The following is a 23040-nucleotide window of genomic DNA, read 5'->3' on the forward strand; positions in this document are numbered from 1 at the left end:
TTAAATGTACAATAATTAGTACATGCGTAGAATTTACTTTCAGTTTAAAATATAAATTAATTACAGGCACGCGCTTTAATATTTTGCAGCGTGCGACGTTGCCGTTTTTCTCTTTCTCTGACCCGTCATGGCCGTCGCGCGGCGCCGACACCCGCGTAATGCCTTAGTGCGACAGAGATAGCTGTACACAGTCAACTCTGTCCCGGTATGTAACCGCTTACCCGTAGTAAACCGATCGAAAGCGTCACAATCGTCGGTCATATTCGTTGAAAACAACACGATTTTTAATGCATTTACTTCGGTAAAAACTGATAATAATGTATATGTAACGGTGCGATATTGTGTTAGTAATAATTCAGTAATACGTAAGTAGCAATGCCGCGGTACGAAAGTGACATTTGGAAACATTATAAACTGTTGAATTTGACAGGCAAGAAAAAACATACTGCATGCCGTTATTGTGATAGAGAATATAAAAACAGTAATCCTACGAGGTGCGCTACACATCTCGTGCAATGCGATAACTGTCCCGAAGATATTAGAGAGACTCTCAAAGGTCAACTGCCGAAGTCAGTCAGGGCAAAGATATTTCACCCGAACTATAAGCAGTTCGTGCATCGCAAGGAAGTGCGACAGAATATAAAAACTCGTCATATGGTATGGGAACATTTTAAAAGTATTAAGAAACCAGGTATGAAAAAACACGCAATTTGCATTTATTGCAACTTCGAAGTATTGGAAATTAGCATTTTACGTTTACTTGATCACATAAAGAGATGCGAAAAAATTCCCGTGGAAATAAAAAAAAAGTTTGTAGAACTCGATTTAGAGCGATATTTGCCTAACAACTCGTATGATCCTCGAATCGTTATAAAGAAAACTTTCGCGCGCCCAAAGGTTTGGGAACATTATAATATATTAGAGCAGACAGGTTACAAAAGGCATGCCTCGTGCAAGTACTGTGGAGTAGAGTACAGGTGTTCTAATGCTACTAGATTAGTGGTACACCTGTGCCGGTGTGTGAACTGCCCTGAGAATGTCAAAGAGAAGTTCATGTACGGTTATCATATGAATATTGACCCGCCTAAATCAGAAACCTCTAAAAAATTGTGCAACCGCCCAGCAGTCAACCCCCACTTGAGTCGCCCGAACAGAGCAGCGACAGCTGGAAAGCCTGCGAGCGACATCTGGCAATATTTTTCAATAATAAGTGAGGTAGGATACAAAAAGCATGGCTCCTGTATTTATTGTGGCAAGGAATATAAGCATTGTAATGCCACGAGGCTGTTGAAACATATCGTGGTGGAATGTGACGAATGTCCAGCAGATGTTAAGAAGAATTACTTGGCCGATGTATCGGGTTCAGAAAGCAGTGATGACGAGGATCTCCATACGCCGCCTCTGGAGCCAAATAAGCTGGTCACTACCGTTAAAATTGAAGTTCATAGTGAAGACGAAGATGAAGTGATGGAAACATCGGGCGTTCATAGTGGCATAGATCCTCTTCAGAATATAGAGACAACATATGAAAAAAGAATCAGAAAATCTCAGACGATTGATACTGATGATGATAAAATTGACAGGGCCCTGGCGAGAGCGATTTTCGCGAGCGATCTTCCTCATGATATATTGGAAAGCAAGTACTGGAAGAAAGCTATTCATCTACTGCGACCTAATTACAACATACCATCAGTTAATGATATTAATAGGCTTTTTGATGATGATTGCTTAAGATTGAATAACGAAATAGATATTGAGATTGCGAATGCTAGTACGTTATCCATTTCGTATTTTATTGAGGAAATTAATATTAAAGGTAAGTCTTCAGTAAAATAGGTTTAATAGCCTAATCGGCTAATTGAATACGTGTTTGAGTGAAGATTGGATACTAGTACATTTTTGAATTACTTGCACACAAATTTATATGTAAAGTCTTGACTTAAAAGAGCTTTCTTCAAGGCCACCTGCGTTCAATATTACATAGTTTTCCATGATTTTTGTATCTCATTTATTAATGGAAACATTTCATTGCCGGCGAAGCTTTACATGACACGACTTTACATATAGACTGAACTGTACTATGTGATATGAAGGTCTCAGATTCTGTATCAGTTTCATGATCATTTGTCAATCTAATAGGCTAGTAGGTGATCAACCCCCGGTGCTTATCACACGCCGTCGACTTTTTGGGTCTAAAACAAGCCGGTTTACTCACGACGTTTTCCTTCACCGTTAGAGCGAATGTTAAATGCGCACATAGACGGAAAGTCCATTCGTGAGATGAGAGTCGCACGCTGACGCCACTAGGCCAACACTGCTCAATACATAATACATACCTACAACTAAACCTGAAGATTTTATTAAAATAATTGTTTTCTTAATATGATTTATTTTACATTTCAGAGTATTTATTATGTTACGTCGTAATGACACCAAAGCCAGTGTGTTACGAAATAAAGTTGATGAAGACAGCCAAGTGTGCAAAAGACTTACAGATTTTGGAGGAGATGACAAGCATTATTAACAAAATTGGATGTGAAAAAATCGTTACTTTCATTTATGAAAAACCGTATTACGAGAAACATTTGCAAGTTTTGCCAAATATTTTTTTCACACAATGTTTATATAACATTTTATATTCTTGGTTCGAAAACCTCATAAAAGATGGCACACAAATAATTTCAAGTCATGATCTCAAAATACATATTAAATTCCTTAAGGAATCAATCCTACCAGTACTAGATAGCCCCGAAGATGACGCATATATAAAACTAATCAATTCCCTTAAAACCCCAGATGAAGCCAATTTGAATGACTATTATAATTCTTTTAAATTGTTTCTGGATAACAAGGATAGTATTAATACACTCGCGGTTAGGTTCAAGCACTTAGATTACTATAACTCATTATCTATTAGCGAACCATCTTGGAATTACCATCTAAGAGCCACAGAAACATTGGAAGCAATCAACGAAGCATTAGATGAAGCGCGCTCAGAGAAGACCATCATATCAGACGTACCAGCGATCTTTGCTCAATTAATGGTGAATTTAGAAAAGGATTCAGACTATCATTATATAAAATTATCGCTTGAACAGTGCAAAGAGAATTACGTGAAGCCGATACATTTAGCTGCAAATCTTTTGGATCCACGGTACGTTGGTTGCAGTCTCTCGGATAAAGAAATTGGCGACGCGATGTCCTTTCTTTCTGACTACGCTACGAAAAATTCCGATAGCTCAGGTGTTGTAATGAAGAATGTGGCGGAGTTTAAGACTAGAACTGGTTTCTTTGGAAAGATAGACGCTGTATGGAACAGCGTACATTTGGTAGAGCCTCGAGTGTGGTGGCAAAGCTTCTGTTCTCATTTGAAAGTGACTCCAGTGGCCGTGAGACTATTGAGTGCACGGTGTTCTGTGCCTGAACATAATAAAATAAATATACCGGAATCAGAATGGGCGAATGATCAGGACAAACAACGGATAATTAAACGTGAAAAATCACGTTTGAATTATTATTTTAGAAGTAAAGAGCGGACTGATGAAACACATGGCATCGAGTAATGAATAGCTATTTTATCTAATTGTCGATATTAACTTTCTCAGAGAGAGGTTTTAAATATTATTGTACTTAGTCTATTAAATATACATTTGAATACAGACTATATTTTTTTACTGCTTTTTGATCTAAGTCTCTTATGATGTCCCTTACCTTGACTAATCCAGAACTGTGGTTACTGAACTGCTTTAAGTCGACTTTTAAGAAGACTTGCAGCTAGTAAAATACTTTCAGGATTTAAACACAATACTGAAACAAAGTAATGATGGTTATGATAATGATTTATTGACAAAAATAAATTAGGGCCCAATTGGGCTCTTAATAAATAATTTCTACCTGTTACTTAATATATTAAAATCTCGTGTCACGGTGTTTGTAATTAAACTCCTCCGAAATGGCTCGACCGGTTTTCGTAAAATTTTGTGTGCATATCTGTTAGGTCTGCGAATCGGACAACATCTATTTTTCATCCCCCTGAAGGTTAAGGGTGGTGGTTAACCCCTAAACTTTTATTCTTTGTTTTTTTTGTATCATACAGCATACTGTACCTACTATTAACCCCTATTTTATATTTGTAAATTAAAAACTTCAAAAAAGGTTTATATTCACATAAATAAAAATTCACAGAAAAACCTAAAAAGTTTTCATTCCGGAAAACCGAACAGTCTCCGGTGTAGCAAAATGTTCCATGTGGGTATGTACTAAAAAGGTAGGCTAAATACAATCACATTAAGGAGAAACGAAGTTCGCGGGAGCAGTACTATAAAAATGGTAATAATCGAAAAAAATTATGTACATTATAATCGTATCGCTCTCGAAGGCTATTAAATAATTAAGTAAATCAAATTCTATAAAAAAAAGATTTTTATCTAACGAACTTTTCACCACGTACCCATTACCCACCTGCTATTTACAGATACAACATTGCACTCGGTCTTTATTTATTAGATTAAAATATAATAATCTAACTTTAAATCTTTAGACACTTTCGGGTCACGCGAATTCTGTGACTATAAATATTATAATACAATTTCTGATTTACCTTAAAATGCTTAGGTCTTATGTCAATGAGAATACATGACCCCGAGATACTAATAATTAATTGAGGATTATGGTACGTTACTTAATAAGATTATAATTTCAATAAAGTTATGAATCAAAGGCTTAACCGCGATTGTTTTTGTTCCAGAACGAGTGAACTCATAGCGCTTGTTGCCGTATCATGCACCTTATTCCTGTTTCTACACACCAGAGATCTCAACACGAAACTCCAGCGCATGCAGCGGCTCAACGATGACGTCACAGCTTTCAACCATCTCACTGACAGTAAGCATAGACTACAATTTCAATCTTCCATTTTTAAAACATAAAAAAAAACTTAAAAAGTCAGACCCTGGATGTCTGCCTCTACGAATTTTTATGTTTACAGGATGACTATGATCATCAGCCCCAGAGGCACATAATATCACCCACCTTTTTTTTATCTTCTTTTTTTCCTCTTTCTGCCATGTGTGCTGATCATATAGAAATTTTGTTTGCCAGCTCCCTAACTAATATATATGTGTATTTAATTGATTTTGTAACTTGACGTAACGATTTTTTTTGTCGAGAATTTAAATCTTTTCATTACCTAATGCTCAAATAAGATTATCTAGAACTGTTTCAGAAATTACGCACTTAAACTCCGAAACAAAATCTATTTTGGTTGGAAAACTAAAAAGTTTTGTTTACAAGATTTGTTCTCGCTTAGAAATTTAATTTTCTATTATCAATTGCGGCCGGACTTTCTATTACAATAAGTCTGTGGGAAAAGCAAAAAGGAAGTTTATCATTATACTGAATTATTGGTTTCCGGTATTAGGTTTAAAATTGGAACGCGAATTGGCCTAGAATTTTCATATTGTTTCTATTTAAATACAGACTATATATATACTTTTAATAAAAAGGTACAGTATTCGTTTACCATAGCAGTATTGGGCCAGAGGCTTGAGCGTAGGTACCTCTTAATCCTGAGTTCGAAACCAATGGAATTTTCTTTCTATATGCCCGATAAACACTCGCTCATATGCTAAAGGAAAACATCGGCAGGGCTTAGACCTAAAAATCGAAGAACACCCTTTTATACAACATATTACCATACAACAATTGGTTATTTTGCATTCCTTAATATTAGTATTAGTTGTGTTAGTATAAATTTATGTAAGATTTATTTTTTAGTGGTCTAGTTCATGTATGGTCCCTTTTAGGGTAAAAGCCTCCTCCATATTTTTCCATTTCTCTTTGTCTTGAGCAACATTCATCCAGTGTTTCCCCGCCAGTTCTATAATGTTATCTGTCCATCTCTTCTTTTGTCGTCCTTTACATCTTTTTCCATTAGGTCCAGTCCATTCTGTTATTTCCAGCGTCCATCTTCTATCTCGCGTTCTAGCAAGATGATCTCCATTTCCATTTTAGCCTTAGAGCGTGTTTCAGTGCATCTGTAAGCATTGTTTTTTTGCGTATGTCAACATTTCTTATTTTGTTAATTCTCCTCAACTTCTTTCCATCGCATGCTGACAAGACATGCGATATATTTGATTATATATCCTATATAATCAAATACTACCCAGTATTAATTAAGTATAAAATATTATATACAACATATAAATTGGCGCTATAACCTTTGTAGGTCTGGGCCTCAGATTTCTGTATCAGTTTCATGATAATTTGTCAATCTAATAGGCGAGTAGGTGATCAGCCTCCTGTGCCTGACACACCCCGACTTTTTGCGCGCTGAAGCCACTAGGCCAACACTGCTCAAAATATTTATTATATACGAAACTTAGAAAAAGTCTTATTCATAAGTCGACTACAATTTTGCTTAAGTAAATGAGCTTTTAACTAAAATGTAATCTAGATTTAGTTTTATTATTAATTAAATATGAATCTATTATATGTATTTTATATTGTCAAAATATTATATACACATGTAGGTATATATGTATAATAAACAAAGATGTATTATTTAAAGACGTTAATTTATTAAAGAATTTTAACACTAATGTACAAAATATATATATAAAATGTGGTAGGTAATTGTATCGGATAAAGTTAGAACTTAACGATTGTCGTAAAGTTTAATGTTATCAGAAATAATGTCGCTCCACTTAGCAAGAAACTATTTGTGAACACGCTCTGGATGCACCTAAATTAGCTTTTATATGCGACTTCGATATGGACTTGAGTCATGCATTTTATATAAACCGTCTTTGCCAAATTCCAATAAATTTTGTTTACATAGTAACAAAATCAAATAGTTAATTTGAAAAAGGAATTTTTTTTTTAAAGGTCAGTCAATACTGGCCGTATTGCCATGATGAAAAAAAGAAATGCCAAGTTAACAATTAAAGTTAATATATTTCTCACCCTCTCAGCACGTTTATATATTTTTATACAACGTTGTTATCCTCTCTTGACGACAATCTCGTGCTAGAGGATGCTGTACCATCATTGTCAAAAAAGCTATATAGAAGTACCACGATTAGTATGAAAGTGCTTTTGCCATACCATAAGAAACGTCTCAGAAAGTATAATTTAATCCACTAAGACTCCGCATTCAACATCTATCCGTTTCTTAAAGTAATTTTGTATCTATGAATTACAGTTGGTACAACTAAATATATTGGCGCCAAAACCCGTGTCACCGCGCAGCCACAGACTAGAGTTAAGAGTAGAAAGTAAACAAATTTTATTATATATGAATTTTCGAAGTTTCTAATTCCAATTCTCCAACGAGTAAAATTCATTTAAAAGTTTAGTAGTGCTGTGCTATAATTGACCCACGGACCTCAAATGTACGGTCACATTATTGCAATACGTTTAATAAACTAAATGGAAATAATCACGCCTAAATCGAAATGGACTGAAATTTGTCCCCGTGGGGATCTCGGAAATATAAATCAGCTATTGTAACAACATTCATGAAAGATAATAGTGGGATAATGCCAGAGGTTCTGCCTTAATCTATGATAATATACATTACCTAGGAAGACTAATTTGCATATGTCTGATGTAACTTAGGTCCATGTAATCATGATCAATAAAGAAAAGGATATGCGCGATTATATAAACTGTTTTCTAAGTTGCTAAACTTGTTATATTTTTATCTTTATATTCTATTTAGTAAACTTATACTTTATAATAATCTGTCATCACTATTATCTATTAATATTTAGTTACACGACTACAAACTTTATTTCCTATTCAGGTGCTGTTGTTTGACACAACTATATTATATTTTACTTATGACAAAATCTCCTACTGTAAAGGGACGCGTAAAATAATACACAAATAACGTTCTGTGCCAATTTTATGGATTTAAGAGCCTAAAAGGTCATAAAGTCATTTGGGAAACCACATATATATACTAGCATAGGTAGCGCCAAAACCATATATCTATATTATATCTCTGTTTGCATTAGATTTAAAGTACGTTTGTGGTGTTTCAGCAACAGGGGCTTAAGAACAACTTTTTGACAGGCGTAACGCTAAACGAATTTGTATAGGAATGACATTAGCTCGCGCTTTGTCACGTGACCTTGTTCCTGACCTATATTATGACATTGAGGTTCAAGGAGGGCGCTATTTTACTCAATCAGAATTTGATCAAATCTGGTAAATAAAGTTCCATTGTTCAAAGACACCGCAGACAAATGTATTTATTTATGGAGATGCATTTGTGCCGTGAGGTGACTACCGCTAGAGGGCACGTGCGCGCTCATTTTGCGCATTTCCTTACTCGATGATTCCGCTTTATTTATACATGTAAATACATAAAGCGGAATAATCGAGCTCTATGCTTTTTGGATATGCGAAAAAGATTGGCTTAAAGGTCTTGTTGACAGGCCATACAATTAAAAAAAAAAATAATGTGAATAATTATTTTCATATTTTACTTATATTTTATGTAATTGTTAGTGCGTGTGTTAATCTTGGCTATTCATCCTTGCCTTGAAAAATTGCACCAGAACTACCTTGGTACAAAATTAAAATTTGATGTTTTCGATTATGTGATTTTTCTGACGTTTTTTTTGAGGAATAAAGCGTAATAACGACATATTATAATAAGTATAACTTTTATTTTGTAAACAAAGTTAGTTAAAACTGAGTCATCCTTTGCAACGAGAAAAAACAAAAACTTACGAAACGTACCTTAATGCAAAAAAAAATATTTTTTGTTAGTTATTCTTTTTTTTTTTATTATTATTATTTTGTGTATTTCGTTAGTAATAAATGTTATGTCTATGTCTTAAGTCTTAACGTTGTTTTTACGATGTGAATGATATATCGGTATAGGTAATAGGTATGTTCTATTTCTGTCAAAAGAAATCCGATAACCTAGCTCTAGAAAGTCTAGATTACTAACTTTCTAAGATTTGGGATAATAGCTAACCATAGAGCAATGATTTCACGGCAAACGAGATTGCCTATCGATACTTCATAGAAAGCTCGGGAGTCAAGCTTTCTAAGCCGTCAGAGCTTTACCATACCACTATTTATTAATAATAATTAAATTTGTAGTTTGATTAAATTATTGTTGACTTAGTAAATAACTCAAATGTCTATTCCATAATTCATCAAGACGGCTTTGCATTCCAGAGATTTTATAAGTGTTTTCATTTCACGTAATAACGTAATATCCAAGATAAACCACCAATTAAGTACCTTGTAATAACAAAATCTGTACTTCCTTGTTCCCATTGTCTAGGGGTCATTGACCGAACCTGTCGTAGTCCAGTCGTGACTCCTTTATGGGCCTTAGGACATTTACTAAGACTTAGAGTAGACGATTTACCGTCAAGTTGAAAATAATTTGCAATCTGTATATAATAAATCGTTTCCGGAGTATTTTTTTGTATATTCTCCGATTAATTTATAATTGAGAATTTTTTGAAGAATGACACAAAAAAATTATCAAATCCAACGGATTTAAAAATATTTTTCACATAACTCTTATGCACTAGCAAATATTTCTAAGTATAATTTCTTTAAAGCATGCAAATACAGGGGTCTAGGCTCCGAATATGATTTTGTCCCATTCGGTATCGAGACCCTTGGTCCGTGGAACCTAGCGCTATAAGGCTTTTTTAAGGAAAAAGCAAAAAGGTTAGTCGACATCACAGGAGACCGAAGAGCTGGCAGCTACCTCGAACAAAGAATTAGTTTAGCTATTCAAAGTGGCTGGCAGTATCCTCGGAACCTTGCCTAAAGGGACTCTTTTTAATATTATATTTTAAGGTTAGTTATTTCTTTTTGTTATATTAATTAATGTTAGCTGTAGGATTACAAAATAAAGAGAAATAACATTTGTTTAATATAACTTAAAATAATTCACCAAATATGTTAAATAGATTTTATAATGTCATTGAACTGCAATAAGTTGCTAATAAAAATTACACCTACAGCTTGCAACGGTGCCAATTTAGATAAAAAAATATGTTAAAAAATCTTTGTATTAAATATTAATGTATCGCTGACTGAGATATATTTGAAATAATGCCGTTTAAGGATTGTATTATAGATTCTTTAATAATAAAAGTATCCGTATACGAAATTTAATTTTAAATGGGTTTTTCTGAGTTTATATAAATTGACCGTAGATCAAGCTTTAACGACAATCCAAAATTTGGAAAGCAATTTAGCGTTTTTGGAAAGCTTTTGAATAAATAACATATGATTTTAGCTTATAAAAATCTAGCTGCTGCCCCCGCGAACTTAATATGATTTTTTTACTTAGCCTCTTTCGTAGCTACATATGTACATGTACTAAAATATGGAACATTTTGCTATGTTACCCCATAGAGACTATTCGCTCTTCCAAAATAAGTATTAAAAAAAGTTCTTCAGAGTTTCTTGAATTGGTCCAGCCGTCTTCAAGTAATTCGCTTAGCAACATATTTGGCGATTCATTTTTATTTATATAGATGATCGTATAATTTTTGTATAACTTTATAACAATACCTTTAGGTACGTATTTTTAGTGTTACAATATTTTGTTAAATTTCGAACCATAATATACTGGAACTGGCTTGAATTGAAAAATACTTTCATCATTAGAATCTTACATTTATGCTCCATCCTTGAGTAACATAGGCTATAATACATAACTTGCCGTTAGTATATATTAGTGTATGTAATATGTATATACGTTTTATCGTCGTGAAAATTTTATACAAAACAATTTTTTTTAATATTTTCCCATTTAGCTTTTGAATTAAAATCTTATTAGAAAAGTCGAGTCTGTTAAAAGGTAATCTTTCTTGAGAAAGGCTGTTCCATAGAGTCAGGAAGTCTGAAGTCACGTTTCTTAAATGTCATTACCGCGCCCTAGAATTTCTAAGTGTAGTCATGCGATGCCAGGATGATGCCATAACATCGTGCCCCAAAATTGCAAGGGCATGATGTCAGCGACTCGGAACTAAATAAATTGTACAGTACAATTCAACAAGTAGTCTAAAAAATTTAATTAAAGCTGTTAACTGAACACTGTATTACGTATTTTAACCATTAAAAGTATTATTGTATACCGTGGATAAATTATAATTTTGTTCTTATTTTCTAATCTAGACAGTCGTTCAACTAATAGGCTGCAAAGAAAAAAATCTATACACATATAAGAATTCAGCTTTTGCTCAAAGCTCCGTACATAGCTTGGTTACTATTATAATTTAAAAAAATATTTACAAGATAATTGTAATGGGTACTAGAAATGGATCTAGTAGGAGCGGAAAATGAGAGAACATTATGAGTAAATTTCAGGGTTTCACTTAGCAATAAGTAGGTACGACTTCCATTCGGATCATTCCCATGAACTTTTATTGGACAGTAGATATTGGATTTGAAATATCGTTAAATTTCTTCAATGCTACTTTAAGGGTCTGTTTCACAATGTACGGATAAGTTCTACATAAGTTCCAAATTAGCTATTTATTACTCATTGGTAGGATAAACACTATTGTTGCGTTTCACGACTGTCAGATAGCGCTATTCGTCACATAAAGTCCATCATAAGTTATGAGTCGATGAAGTGTCAAATAGCACAATTTATGTTCCAAATAATTTATGTGTTGCATAGCTATTTGGTACTTTATCTATACATTGTGAAAACTGAGGGTCAGTAACATCTAAATATCAAAATAAAATAACTCTGTCATTAAGTCCCTCACTGAATACGATTGCCAAATTATTTATTATTATTATTATTATTCTTATTGTTGTAACAAAGAGAATCTTATATAAGGTAACCATGACAACAACTTTGATGTTGTATAAACTTTTTTAGAAGTAATTCTATTAAACGTATTTCTAATCTAGGCCGTCCCTTATAAGCTAGATAAATCATCGTTATATAAATGCCAACTCATTAGAAGCTTATATCCAACTTAATTAAAGCTTAAAAAAGTTGTGTCAACATCCTGACTTGTCGAGCCCTCAGAGCAAATTATATGATACGTTACATAACGCACATTGCTGTATCTTAATTGTTTTAATATGAATTGATTGTATATAGCTGTATTATATTAAATTTGTCGTTTTTCTTTCAAATCATTACAGGATTTATACTACTAATATAATAAACGCAAAAGTTTGTAAGTATGGATGGATGTTTGCTACTCTTTAACGTAAAAACTTCTGAATGGATTGTAATGAAACTTTACAATAATATAGCTTATACATCAGAATAACACATAGGCTACAAATTATAAAGATATTGTGTGAATTATCCAAAACATCAAGTAAGTAGGAAAAAATATACCATCAGCGAGCTATTCTGTGTGACCTGCCAAAACCGCTAGAGTTACACATATGTAATGTATGATAGAAATGTTTATCTTAAATGGTCAATATCTTTAGTCGTTTTTTTCTATGCAATGCTGAGTATAAGTTACTCGTAATACTAATCCTGCGCAGACGAAGTAGCGGGCATCAGCTAGTATTTATGTATTTTTTTGTCCTTTTCTAACAAATTGTGTTCAGGCTGTTATGAAAAAAAGATTAATTTATTTTTATCAAAATAAGCTACCATTACAGAGAACTGTGGCAACTGTTACCATTTATTACACATGCAAAACAAAATATACACAACAATAAAAAATCGACCCATCATTAAACAATAATAGACTAAAATATTTACAAAAAGATATTATTACTCTCTTACTCATTTTATCGTAAGCGAAGACGTCCGTAAAAATCGTTATTTTTCAATTTCGATATCCGACGCTTATACAATTTTTTATGAATAATATCAGATTTAGTATATGAAGTTTGTAAGTATTTGGCCTCCAAAAGTAACAAAACAATAGATATAAACAAATGAATTTCCAAAAAAACAAATCGTCACGCCTGCTACCGGAACCATTGCAAGACATTTGTAGTGCTACAAAAACAGCCAGCACAGAATGTTCAAATTGAAATGGGTTTTTACATTGTCCCTAGATATCTCGCGGTTCCCATATACAGGCCTGCGTTGTTTATGTTAATATACTGGTCGAACTACTGATGAGTACACGCTGACAGCAAAAAATAACCCTTTTATTAATAGCCAAGCGTTATTGTTGAGTGTTCTTAAGTAAAATTTTCTATATATTACGATATTATATATAATATACATAAAGTCTCACTTATAACATTGTTAAGTTCTTAATAATAATTTAGTTTGTAGGATCTTTATTCTTATATACAAATAAACAATTATAAAATAACATATTCAATTCTGTTTGATAGATGACTTTAAAATTGCACAATTATTATTATAAACAGTTTGTTAGAATCACTAATTTATAATAATAAATATGCTTGTAGAATATTTATTCTTAAATACAAATATGAAATAACATTTTTAAATTTGAGACCTTTTTCATACATCAAAACTACTATGTATTTTTACTATTTACTGATATGGTTTAGTTTTTTTAATATACTGGAAAGTAATTTTGTAAAGCTAAATAATTGTAGATAATCAAAAACAAAGTACGAAGAACGATTTTGAATGTTCAAATAGCATACGCGAATTCATTTTAAAACAACATACTTTTGAAAAATCTATGTTTTTTAATTCCTAAAAATAACTAATGAAGAGATTCGGGGCGTGGTACTAAACGGTTATATTTTTCGGCTGGCGTTCCCAAATTGTTATCATTAAGTAACGAATGTTCATCATTAGGATGTATCACGCAAGCGAAATAACGAATAGAATATTTTAAGTAAATTATATATGCGTGACAGGCTTATTAATATCATTACAACCTACATTACTGCACCTGTTATTTGTCCGACTTCAAAAAAAAAAGGAGGAAGTTTACAATTCGTCAAGTATTTATTTATTCAATACATTGTTACATGTTAGTATTGAACAATCAAAATTCCTTAGAATTAATATAGGTATATATAATAATAACAATTACATGTCTTTTTTTTTATTGAGAAAAAGCTTGCCAACGCTCGGTACACTGGCACATTGGTAAAAACAAACACAAAATACAATTTTTAGTGTGACAAGCACTTAAAGGCAAACATGACTTACAAATATATAGAGATCATAACCTACAACACACATTACAAAAAAGAAAACAATTACTAATCAAAGAAAAAAATCAAATTACAGAAAACTAAACAAAAATCCATTTTATAGTGTGAGGGGAGCAATTATGTCGCCTTATAAGTTTATAAAAGTAGGGTTTTGTATGTTAAGTTTCCATCAATCAGTCCGCCAAAACAATATTTGTGCGGCAAAATTGTCTATGGATAAAACTTAAATTAAATTGTTGCGATCAATACGACAAAGTAAAAATATTACCTATAGGCTCCGCTTAAAACCTGTATGTAAACATAATATTTTTATAATAATAGCCATACGTTTATTAATAATACCGGTACCAATAACATTTTTAGTCTGGAGTTGACAACATTGGAATTTGATTTGATAGAGCCGTAGATTAACAACCCATAGATAGCGTCAGAAAAATGTTGCCTGTTAATCCTCTAAAAAGATTCCTATATTCTGTTTAATGTGTGTTAAATATGGTTTTCGTTTTCGATTTTAGTAAAGAACACATACCCGTATTATAACATTGCTTATGTAGGGGTATAAATAGAATTAAAAAAATTATATGTATAACTTAAATTATTACAGCGAAAATAAGTTTTGCTAAGATTGAGCAATTTAAATACACAAAAAAGAAACAGAAATTCATACAATAATTAATAGGTACACATGTCAAATAAACCATAGATAATGAACTCTGAGAATTATATTTACTTCATAGTTTACACGAGACTATTGAAGTAATAGCATGCCCATTGTTCATGGCACAGTTTCGAATGCCGGATACTGTAAGAGAACAAATTCTATTCATAATACCCACTGTAATTAGGTAATGAATCATATAGCAAATGCACGGTAAAAATGGCCTGTACCGTATTTTACTAATAAATGTCGCTGAAGGCGGATTTTGGGGTAATAGGGTTGAGGATCTTTGGTCTGTTTGTAAGGTTTCATGGATTATAAATAATAGAATGCTCTATTATTTCTTAACGCTATATTTAATTCAAATAAAGAACTTGCGTTCTTTTTTTCTACATATTGTTTGTCCAAGGTCTTTGGCTTACAATGCTAGCGGGAGTGAGGGCTTTAAGAGATTTCATCTGGATCGGAGTAGGACTTCGAGAGTCCTTATGGGGGACTCTAAAGGTGAGATTCAAACGAATTATGTATGTCAAAAAACAGTCTCGTTCCTGAATCTCACAGTAAGTATTCTGTGTGTCTTAGTAATTACTAAGCAGTTAATTAACTGTTATTGAATGGGTTGTTACAACCAACAACCGCTCATTTATCAAGTGATAAGTGACAATTGAAGCAAGTGCACTGTTCACTTTTATTGCGACTATTTTGCAATATGTTTATTTCATAAGACTTGTTAGGCACTACTTTGAAAGTGTTTTATTTATCTACATTACTTACATTAGATAAGCTTAATTCTGCTCTGTGGTAGAATAAATGTAGTAATACTTTCACCATGAAATGATTCCATATCAAACCACGTTATTTCCATCACTGTTAAAACGAATTATATTTATTTTCTCAGCCGCAATACGAAATGAAGATGTAGTTTTTGCGAACTTCCGAATACCTTATTATGTGCGCACTCAATATGTGTTTCCGTTTTTTATTGAGCCTCGCTTTATTCTAAGTCATCAATCGTAATTTCAGTTGTAACTTGTTGTCCTAATTATAGACGAGGCATTTGTAACGGTTTTACTACACGCAAATAATCTCGTGTAGCAATGAATTGCACAGACACCCTTTGACTTAGAAAAACCATTCGTAACTTTACTTACTTGTTAGTATTATTTGAAATATTATCGATTATAGAAAGATAATTTTCACGTCCTCATGAATCTCGACACACGGAACTAAATCGAGATTTACAACGTGCATTGGAGAAATTTATTGATGGCAACACCGTTATGATACGAACGTTGAGTACCTTAAACTCGTGATACATGGATTTGCGATGTCATGGATCGTAAAATTGTGATTGATAACCTCATCTCAACTAGACGACCCACCGTAGAAATACTTAGAAAAGTATGTTGACTTTATTAAAGATTACAATGGAGTTTACTTTTGAATGAGAATGCCAGATTCGTTTGTGTCAAATTGGGATTTTGTAAAACTACTATGTGGATATATGACTTTGTGGATTATTCAAATCTAGGAACAATAAGTCACTGCACCCTATAGTCACCCTAAGAGAGGGAGGTCGTACTGCATCCTGCCTGTAAATATTTAAAGAATATTGTCGGATAAGTGGCGGGGCTTCTTGTAGCACTATCAAATATTGTAGGCTTCAAATATCTCTGTCATAGGCCAAGGGATCTCTCTTCTAAACATTAAAAAAAGGGTGTTTGTACTTATCTACGCGCGTAAGACGTTATACTTCTTTGGCATTATTAAAAATAGTTTTTGATTGCATGCAAATAATTAATTACAATTAAATAATCAAAGACTGGAAAAGGAGTCATTATAGTCAATAAAGTTTAGTTTACATTTGATAAATTAAATAAATAAATATTTATTATTATTCTCTTACATTAAGTATAACATAAATTATATTATTATTCGAATGTTGTTTTTAAATTATGTCCAATGCCGTAGCATCTTCCGTGGGCAACTTCATTCTGTTAATTTAGTGTCACTGGCGCGCGCATCGTAAAATTTCACTCTCATCAATTTTTCATAACGCGCCTAAAGAAGTATAACTTCAAAAATCCTTATAGCTACCGCGTGGTCTAAGACCAAATATTTTGTTTACTTTGAAAGACTAACATACTCACAATATTGTCACAAATAAATTGAAATTGCTTAAATTCATATTATATATAAAAAAGTTATCAGTTTAAAAATCACATTAAGAAGTGAAAATAATTTCGGATTCACATAATCGGACTAACCGATTAGTTCGGGAGTCATCAGCCTACAGTCGTGGACAGTTGTCGTGCGACTTTTTTGTTGGTTAGGAGACAAGAAAATCAAATTGGATGATTTAATAAAAAGTGTTTCTAATTGGCTGTCTCGCTTGAATCGTACGTGCAGTTTCCTTGCTTTTGACCATTTCAGAGGAAATTATGAAAAAAGGAGTTCCTCGAACTACGACGTGTTTTTTCATAGATACTCTGGTTACTGATTGGTTTAGGTATCAAGTCTAGTAAATGAATTCTAGTTCCAAGAGTTTTAATTTTTCTCAATAAAGTTAGTCAATGACATTCTATTATTAAAACTAATATAAATTTAATAAATTTTAATAAATAAGAATCTTAAGACGATAACACTAAATAATATTGGCATAAGGCACGATACTTATTCACGCAAGCTTTCCACGCTGAATTCAAAATGTTCCAAATTTAAAATTACTCATTCGAAGCTATAAAAAGGATGCTGAATGCAAAATGTTCCAAATTCAAAAATTACTTATTTGAAGATATAGAAAACAACGCTGAATGCGAAATATTCTAAATTCAAAAATTACTCATTTGAAGATATAGAAAACAACGTTGAATGCAAAATGTTCCAAATTTAAAAATTACTCATATGAAGATACAAAAAATCCTTAATCGCTCAACAAAGCATCCATTATCTCTGAACTAAGAGCAATTTTAAATGATTTAATTCAAAATTTTCTCGACTTTGTATAGCAAATTATTGGTTTGTAATCCATAAATTACGCATCTAATTTCGAAACTTAAGTAGTGCATTATGAGTAGCTTTGATGGCTATGAGTGTATTCACCTCTATTCATAGAGTTATTATTACCTTAGAAATATCGTTTGAAATTCGTAACACATCTGTAGTATTGTATCTGTTTCAGTAATAATAATTTTTCAGGAAGGAATAGAAACACTTAATTCCGCATTAAATATTCCGCAGTACACAGTCACTTATTAAGTTATTGTTTAGTGGTCATAAAAATACTTCATACGAGAATTTAATAAGTTTTAGGTCTATTAAAACATAGGTTCTTTCAGAGTCATATAATTACTTCATTTGTGGTTTTGGCCATTAAAGTTTAGTAGCTAAATTGCACTGTTCTTGAGATTTTGTATAGTAACATTTAACCATTGTAAGATAAGGTAAGAAAGAAAGATAAGATAAGGGGTTATACGGTTTTTTTGCGATACTGAGCACTGTTGGCTTCAGCGTGCGACATTTATCCATCTAAGGTCGTAGGTTTGAATCCCGACTTTGCACCGACCACTTTACTTATCGTCGTAGGTGAAGGAAAACATCGTGAGGAAAGTGGCATGCCTTAGACCCAAAAAGTCGCCGGCATGTGTCAGGCACATAAGGCTGACCACCTACTTACCTATTAGAAAAAATAAATGATCACTAAACCGTTGTAGCGTTTCCACTGGGTCCTTTCTTTGGAACGAAAAGTCTACAAAAGTTGTAAAAAATTGGTTCGCACGAGTTACTTGTATAAAATTTATCGTATTCTAATTTACATTGTATCGTTTACAGAAATCGAGACGGACCGCACAGCGTATGCGTCGGCGCAGGAATATAAAGAGGCTTTGGAGGCATTGCGCAGGAACACCGGCGTTGTGAGTCATTTTATGATAATAGCGATCTAAATAACACATTAATGAGCTTACTGTTTATGGATATTACAGCTTATCAAAACCGTTCAGATAACTTTCTATATTTTGCCTATTGCCACAATTTCCACAGATCAAGTGATTGACATATTTAGTACGGTTAATATATATTATTTCGTGATAAAACTATTAAAATGCGAAAAAAATAAGAAATACATATACAAGAGAAAGGTATTAAATTTTAAATTAATGTTTTACAAAGTTCACGTTCAAATTGTCTAATCACGTAAAGACACAAATGCGACTTCTTCAATACTAAGTCCCCTGTGAGTCGTGTGCTATGATATTGCTACTGAATTGTGAGGAAATTGCATAGTTAGCGTTGCGCCTTCTTAACTTTTCTTGTTATTTACATTCATATATATCCTTTTTTTTTGTTTATGGCTCTGGCACGTTTTGTGCATTTAGCCAGCGTCAAGTATAAGATTTTTATAATTCGTGCTTTTTGCCTTAGAAATTCGACCATGTGAGGACATGGCACATGGACATGTACGGTTTAGGCACTCGTCCGGTACCGCACAACCCTCCCAAAGGCCGAGAACAAATTTAAATTAAATTAAAACTTGCCCTCGAACCGGGAATCGAACCCAGTACCCCTCACCTAGCTGCCACTTAATAAGACAATCCTTTCTTTGTATATATTTTAATAAGTATCTGATTGCCTTACATGTAACATGAGAGCAAAATAAAATAATAACAACAAAATGTACGCTTGACGTGCCTTTCAAACGTATATTGGACCAAAGCATGGCTCTTACTTTGTTGTAGGAAATATATACTTAGTTTATAGATCTCTAATAGAGAAATTTTATCTCGGTACAGGAACGCCCGAAACCGCAAAGAACCCTCGAATCAGAGATTATACGTTCCGAGGAGGTGTTGCAAGAGTTGAACGAAGAAATTCTCCCCGATCCATGGGAGTTGAATAACACAGCAAGATCAGATGTGGAGCTTTTGTTCTTTAACCGTGTGCCCAAGGTCGGAAGTCAGACGTTTATGGAACTCCTGCGAAGATTGGCTATTCGTAATCAATTCGGTAAGTTACATTGTCATATATAGTATTTGTAAAACCCAAATTGATTTCGCAGGGAATTCAATATTTATTATCATATATATATATTAATAAATTATTATTTATTTAAGGAATTTCTACATAATACCAAGTCTTTGCTTTTCTGTTATTCAGTTCTTACTTAATTTTTGTGTTTATATATTACAATGTTTTAAAGTTGGCCTAGTAGCTTTGGTGTGCGACTTTCATCCCTGAGGTCGCAGTTTCGATACCCGGCTGTGCGCCAATGGACTCTCTGTCTATGTCACAATCGTACAGTGTACCTTAACTTGGTGTACCTTAACAATCCAAAAATGGTCAAAGAATTGGATGCTGTCTGAGGCCTAGAATCATATAGAGTTGTAGCGCCACTGGATTTTTATTTACAATATTTCAAAGCATACCGACACAAGTTTTAACGTTCCCTCTGTATTAAATTATGAATTATATTTTATATATTATCGTTTGTTTTTTCGAAGGTTTTTGTATTGTTTAATATTTTGTAAAGGCAACGACGCGAGAAGTGTGTAATGGTTATATAACATGTTCTCAACGGAACAATACTAATGACTTTGTGTTAAGGTCAAAAAACTGACAATTTGATGACATTATTCTTATATGGTTAAGAAACTACGTTGTTTTTTGTTGTTGTTACTTGTTCGTAAAATTGTCTTAGATTCTGACGTTTTTTATGCAAATTTATTGTAGTCTCAATATCGCTGATGTCGCAGCCTTGTCATCGTGCGGTACTAAAAATAAATTCAGTCAGTTAATTTTAAATATTGAAGTCCCTATTGGGAGCTGCAGAGTATTGCTGCTAATCCATAGAAAGATTACAAGATTTTCTAATGTAATTCTCACGCAGTTAAAACAATTTTCCAGGTCATAAATTGGCATTAAAGTACAACAATAGCTAATAAATACAATACGAGAGTTTTGTTTGATTTCTCCTAAACACAATGTATCATTTACTGTTTTAAAAATATTACGATCTATGGATTGTTTACACGAAAACTACTTTCCATTTATAAAAACTTATTTAACTGTTGATAGGGAAGAAAAACAACTAAGGTAACGCATGTTACAATAAAAAAAAACTAAAGTGGATAGATCTATGTGAATAGAAAAGTGGAGCAAAAGAAGAAAACTGGTGCCCAAGGTACGGCAACGAAAAAGAGGATGACAACTTAGAAGAACTAGATCAAATTAAAGGAACAGCAGGACACATGACAGAGAGTGGCACAGTGCTGGAATGGCGGGATTTGGAAGAGGTTAAAAAAGGGCACACAGATACCTAAATGAAGATTTAAATAGAAATTTGTTTAAATGTAAAAGTATCTAAATTAAAAGGCTATTATTATTTTTACCACCACGATATATTAACGCCATCTATTGACAAAGTTGGTATTTCTAATTAATTGTTGTTTGAATTTTAGAAAATTGATGTAATGTGTACAATAATCTAGAAAGTAAAAAAGACTGTAACGCCGTTTAGGTCTGGGCCTCAAATTTTTATATCAGTTATTTTGATAATTTTTTTTTGTAATAGTCAAGTTACCTTCCGGGCCTGGCACACGCCGTCGATTTTTTAGGTCTAACGTATTCCGGTTTCCTCACGATGTTTTCCATTACCGTACCAGCGAGTATTAGATCCCCAAATAGACAGTCCATTGATGCATAGTCGGGGATCGAACCTTCTCTAAGAGATGAGAGCCGCATAATAAAACCACTAGGCTACTGGTCTTGAATGTAAATAGAAAATCATGTTCCATCGCAGGTGATGAAAATCTATATATATAAAAGAAAGTCGTGTTTGTTACAACACTTATAACTCGAGATCGGCTGGACCGATGTTAGTTATGTCTTTTTTGATGGATTTTTCTCCACTCCGAATAGCAGAATAAGTAATAAAATATCGGATAAGTTATCGAATAACAATAATTAAATAAATTAATTTTACGAATGCACACGGCATGTGGTGACATTTGTTGACAAAACTACGCATCATTTTACGTCGAATTCGTGTCACTTCAAGAAATTCCGAACTTGAGGTAAATGAGGAGATGCATAACCAGGCTTTGATCTTGATCGAAAACATGTGTTACCTCATCAAAAAATGTTGTAAAGCAGAAAGTGCTTTAACATGCAGTATCGCAATATTGGCGATAGAGAGAAGAGGCCTAATGTGTAAAACTGCCATTCTTCTTTTGCAATGGCAAGCAATAAAACATTTCTCTATTTGCAAAAAAAGTTATCACCTTAATGAAATCCTAAAATAAGTTAAACTAAAGTAACAACGATATTATTATTAAGACGGAACGAAGTTAGCCGGGTCAGCTAGTTGTTTATAAATAGACCATGTGATTTGCTTCTATTTTCTCTTCAATGTTTTAGTTTTATTATCATATTTTTAGGCTTTCATCGAGATGCAGTACAACGTGTAGAAACCATTCGTCTAGCACCAGCTGACCAGCAGATCCTGGCCAGCATAGTTTCTGCCCACACGCCGCCAGCTTCCTACATCAAACATGTTTGCTACACAAACTTTACACGGTATGTCAAAACCTTGATAAAATTAGTTTAAAGTACACAAAAAACTATTATTTTAATCAAAAACATAACATTTACTAGGCGTATTATTTTAACTTTAGCTCGGTGTATAGATTTTTTTTATTGCGAGAGGGTTATGTGGGACTTGTTATTGTGTTTACCCACTTAAACCCGAAAGCGCCACTTGTAAGCTTTTGTTTTAAATACCATAGACATTATAGAAACTTAGAATAACGAAACATCTTGATATCTTTCAACACCCTTATGTTCCAATAATATTGTCTACATAATGTTTATCCTATATATATTATTTATGTTACCTAAACACTCTTTATCTATCTATATATATATATAATGAAAATGGTCTTCGTTTGAGGCTCAATCACGCCTAAACCACTGATCGTATCGATGGTTTATGGCTATTTATTTATTAAATTCCAACGTTCCTTCATTTTTTTATTGCTGTTTTACTTTTATGAAAATTTATCCATACGGACTTCACCGCGGAAACATTCGGGGAGGCTTCCTAGAACCTCTAAACGTCAACATCTGTTAAAAACTCGATTTTCGAATATTTCAATTTTCTTAGCGTGAAGTTAAAAAGAAGAATAATAAAAATATGAAAAAAAATAAAATAATGAAACATAAAATTTATTTTAATTCGTCCAGCAAAGCGGGCGCGAAACGGC

General features: G+C 33.0%; 2 protein-coding genes across 2 annotated transcripts in view; both read left to right on the forward strand.

The window, feature by feature from the left end:
• Positions 1-23040, forward strand: part of LOC125057141 (heparan sulfate 2-O-sulfotransferase pipe) — a 78448-nt gene that overhangs the window by 44580 nt on the left and 10828 nt on the right. The window contains exons 3-6 of the mRNA XM_047660624.1: positions 4748-4884; positions 18614-18696; positions 19573-19786; positions 22216-22354. Of these exons, the coding sequence (XP_047516580.1) occupies positions 4748-4884; positions 18614-18696; positions 19573-19786; positions 22216-22354 (573 nt within the window). The remainder of the gene's footprint in view (positions 1-4747; positions 4885-18613; positions 18697-19572; positions 19787-22215; positions 22355-23040) is intronic.
• Positions 216-3674, forward strand: LOC125057140. Its single transcript, XM_047660623.1, has 2 exons — positions 216-1816; positions 2404-3674. The coding sequence occupies exons 1-2, from the start codon at positions 376-378 to the stop codon at positions 3561-3563; spliced, it is 2601 nt and encodes an 866-aa protein (XP_047516579.1). The 5' UTR covers positions 216-375; the 3' UTR covers positions 3564-3674.

The sequence above is a fragment of the Pieris napi genome, chromosome 16, assembly GCF_905475465.1.
Source record: "Pieris napi chromosome 16, ilPieNapi1.2, whole genome shotgun sequence".
In the NCBI taxonomy this organism is placed as follows: Eukaryota; Metazoa; Arthropoda; class Insecta; order Lepidoptera; family Pieridae; genus Pieris; species Pieris napi.

Coding starts and splice junctions, on each gene's coding strand:
- LOC125057140 (XM_047660623.1), top strand. CDS start 376: ATGCCGCGGTACGAAAGTGACATTTGGAAACATTATAAACTGTTGAAT. Junction 1,817..2,403: donor TGAGGAAATTAATATTAAAG/GTAAGTCTTCAG, acceptor TTTACATTTCAG/AGTATTTATTATGTTACGTC.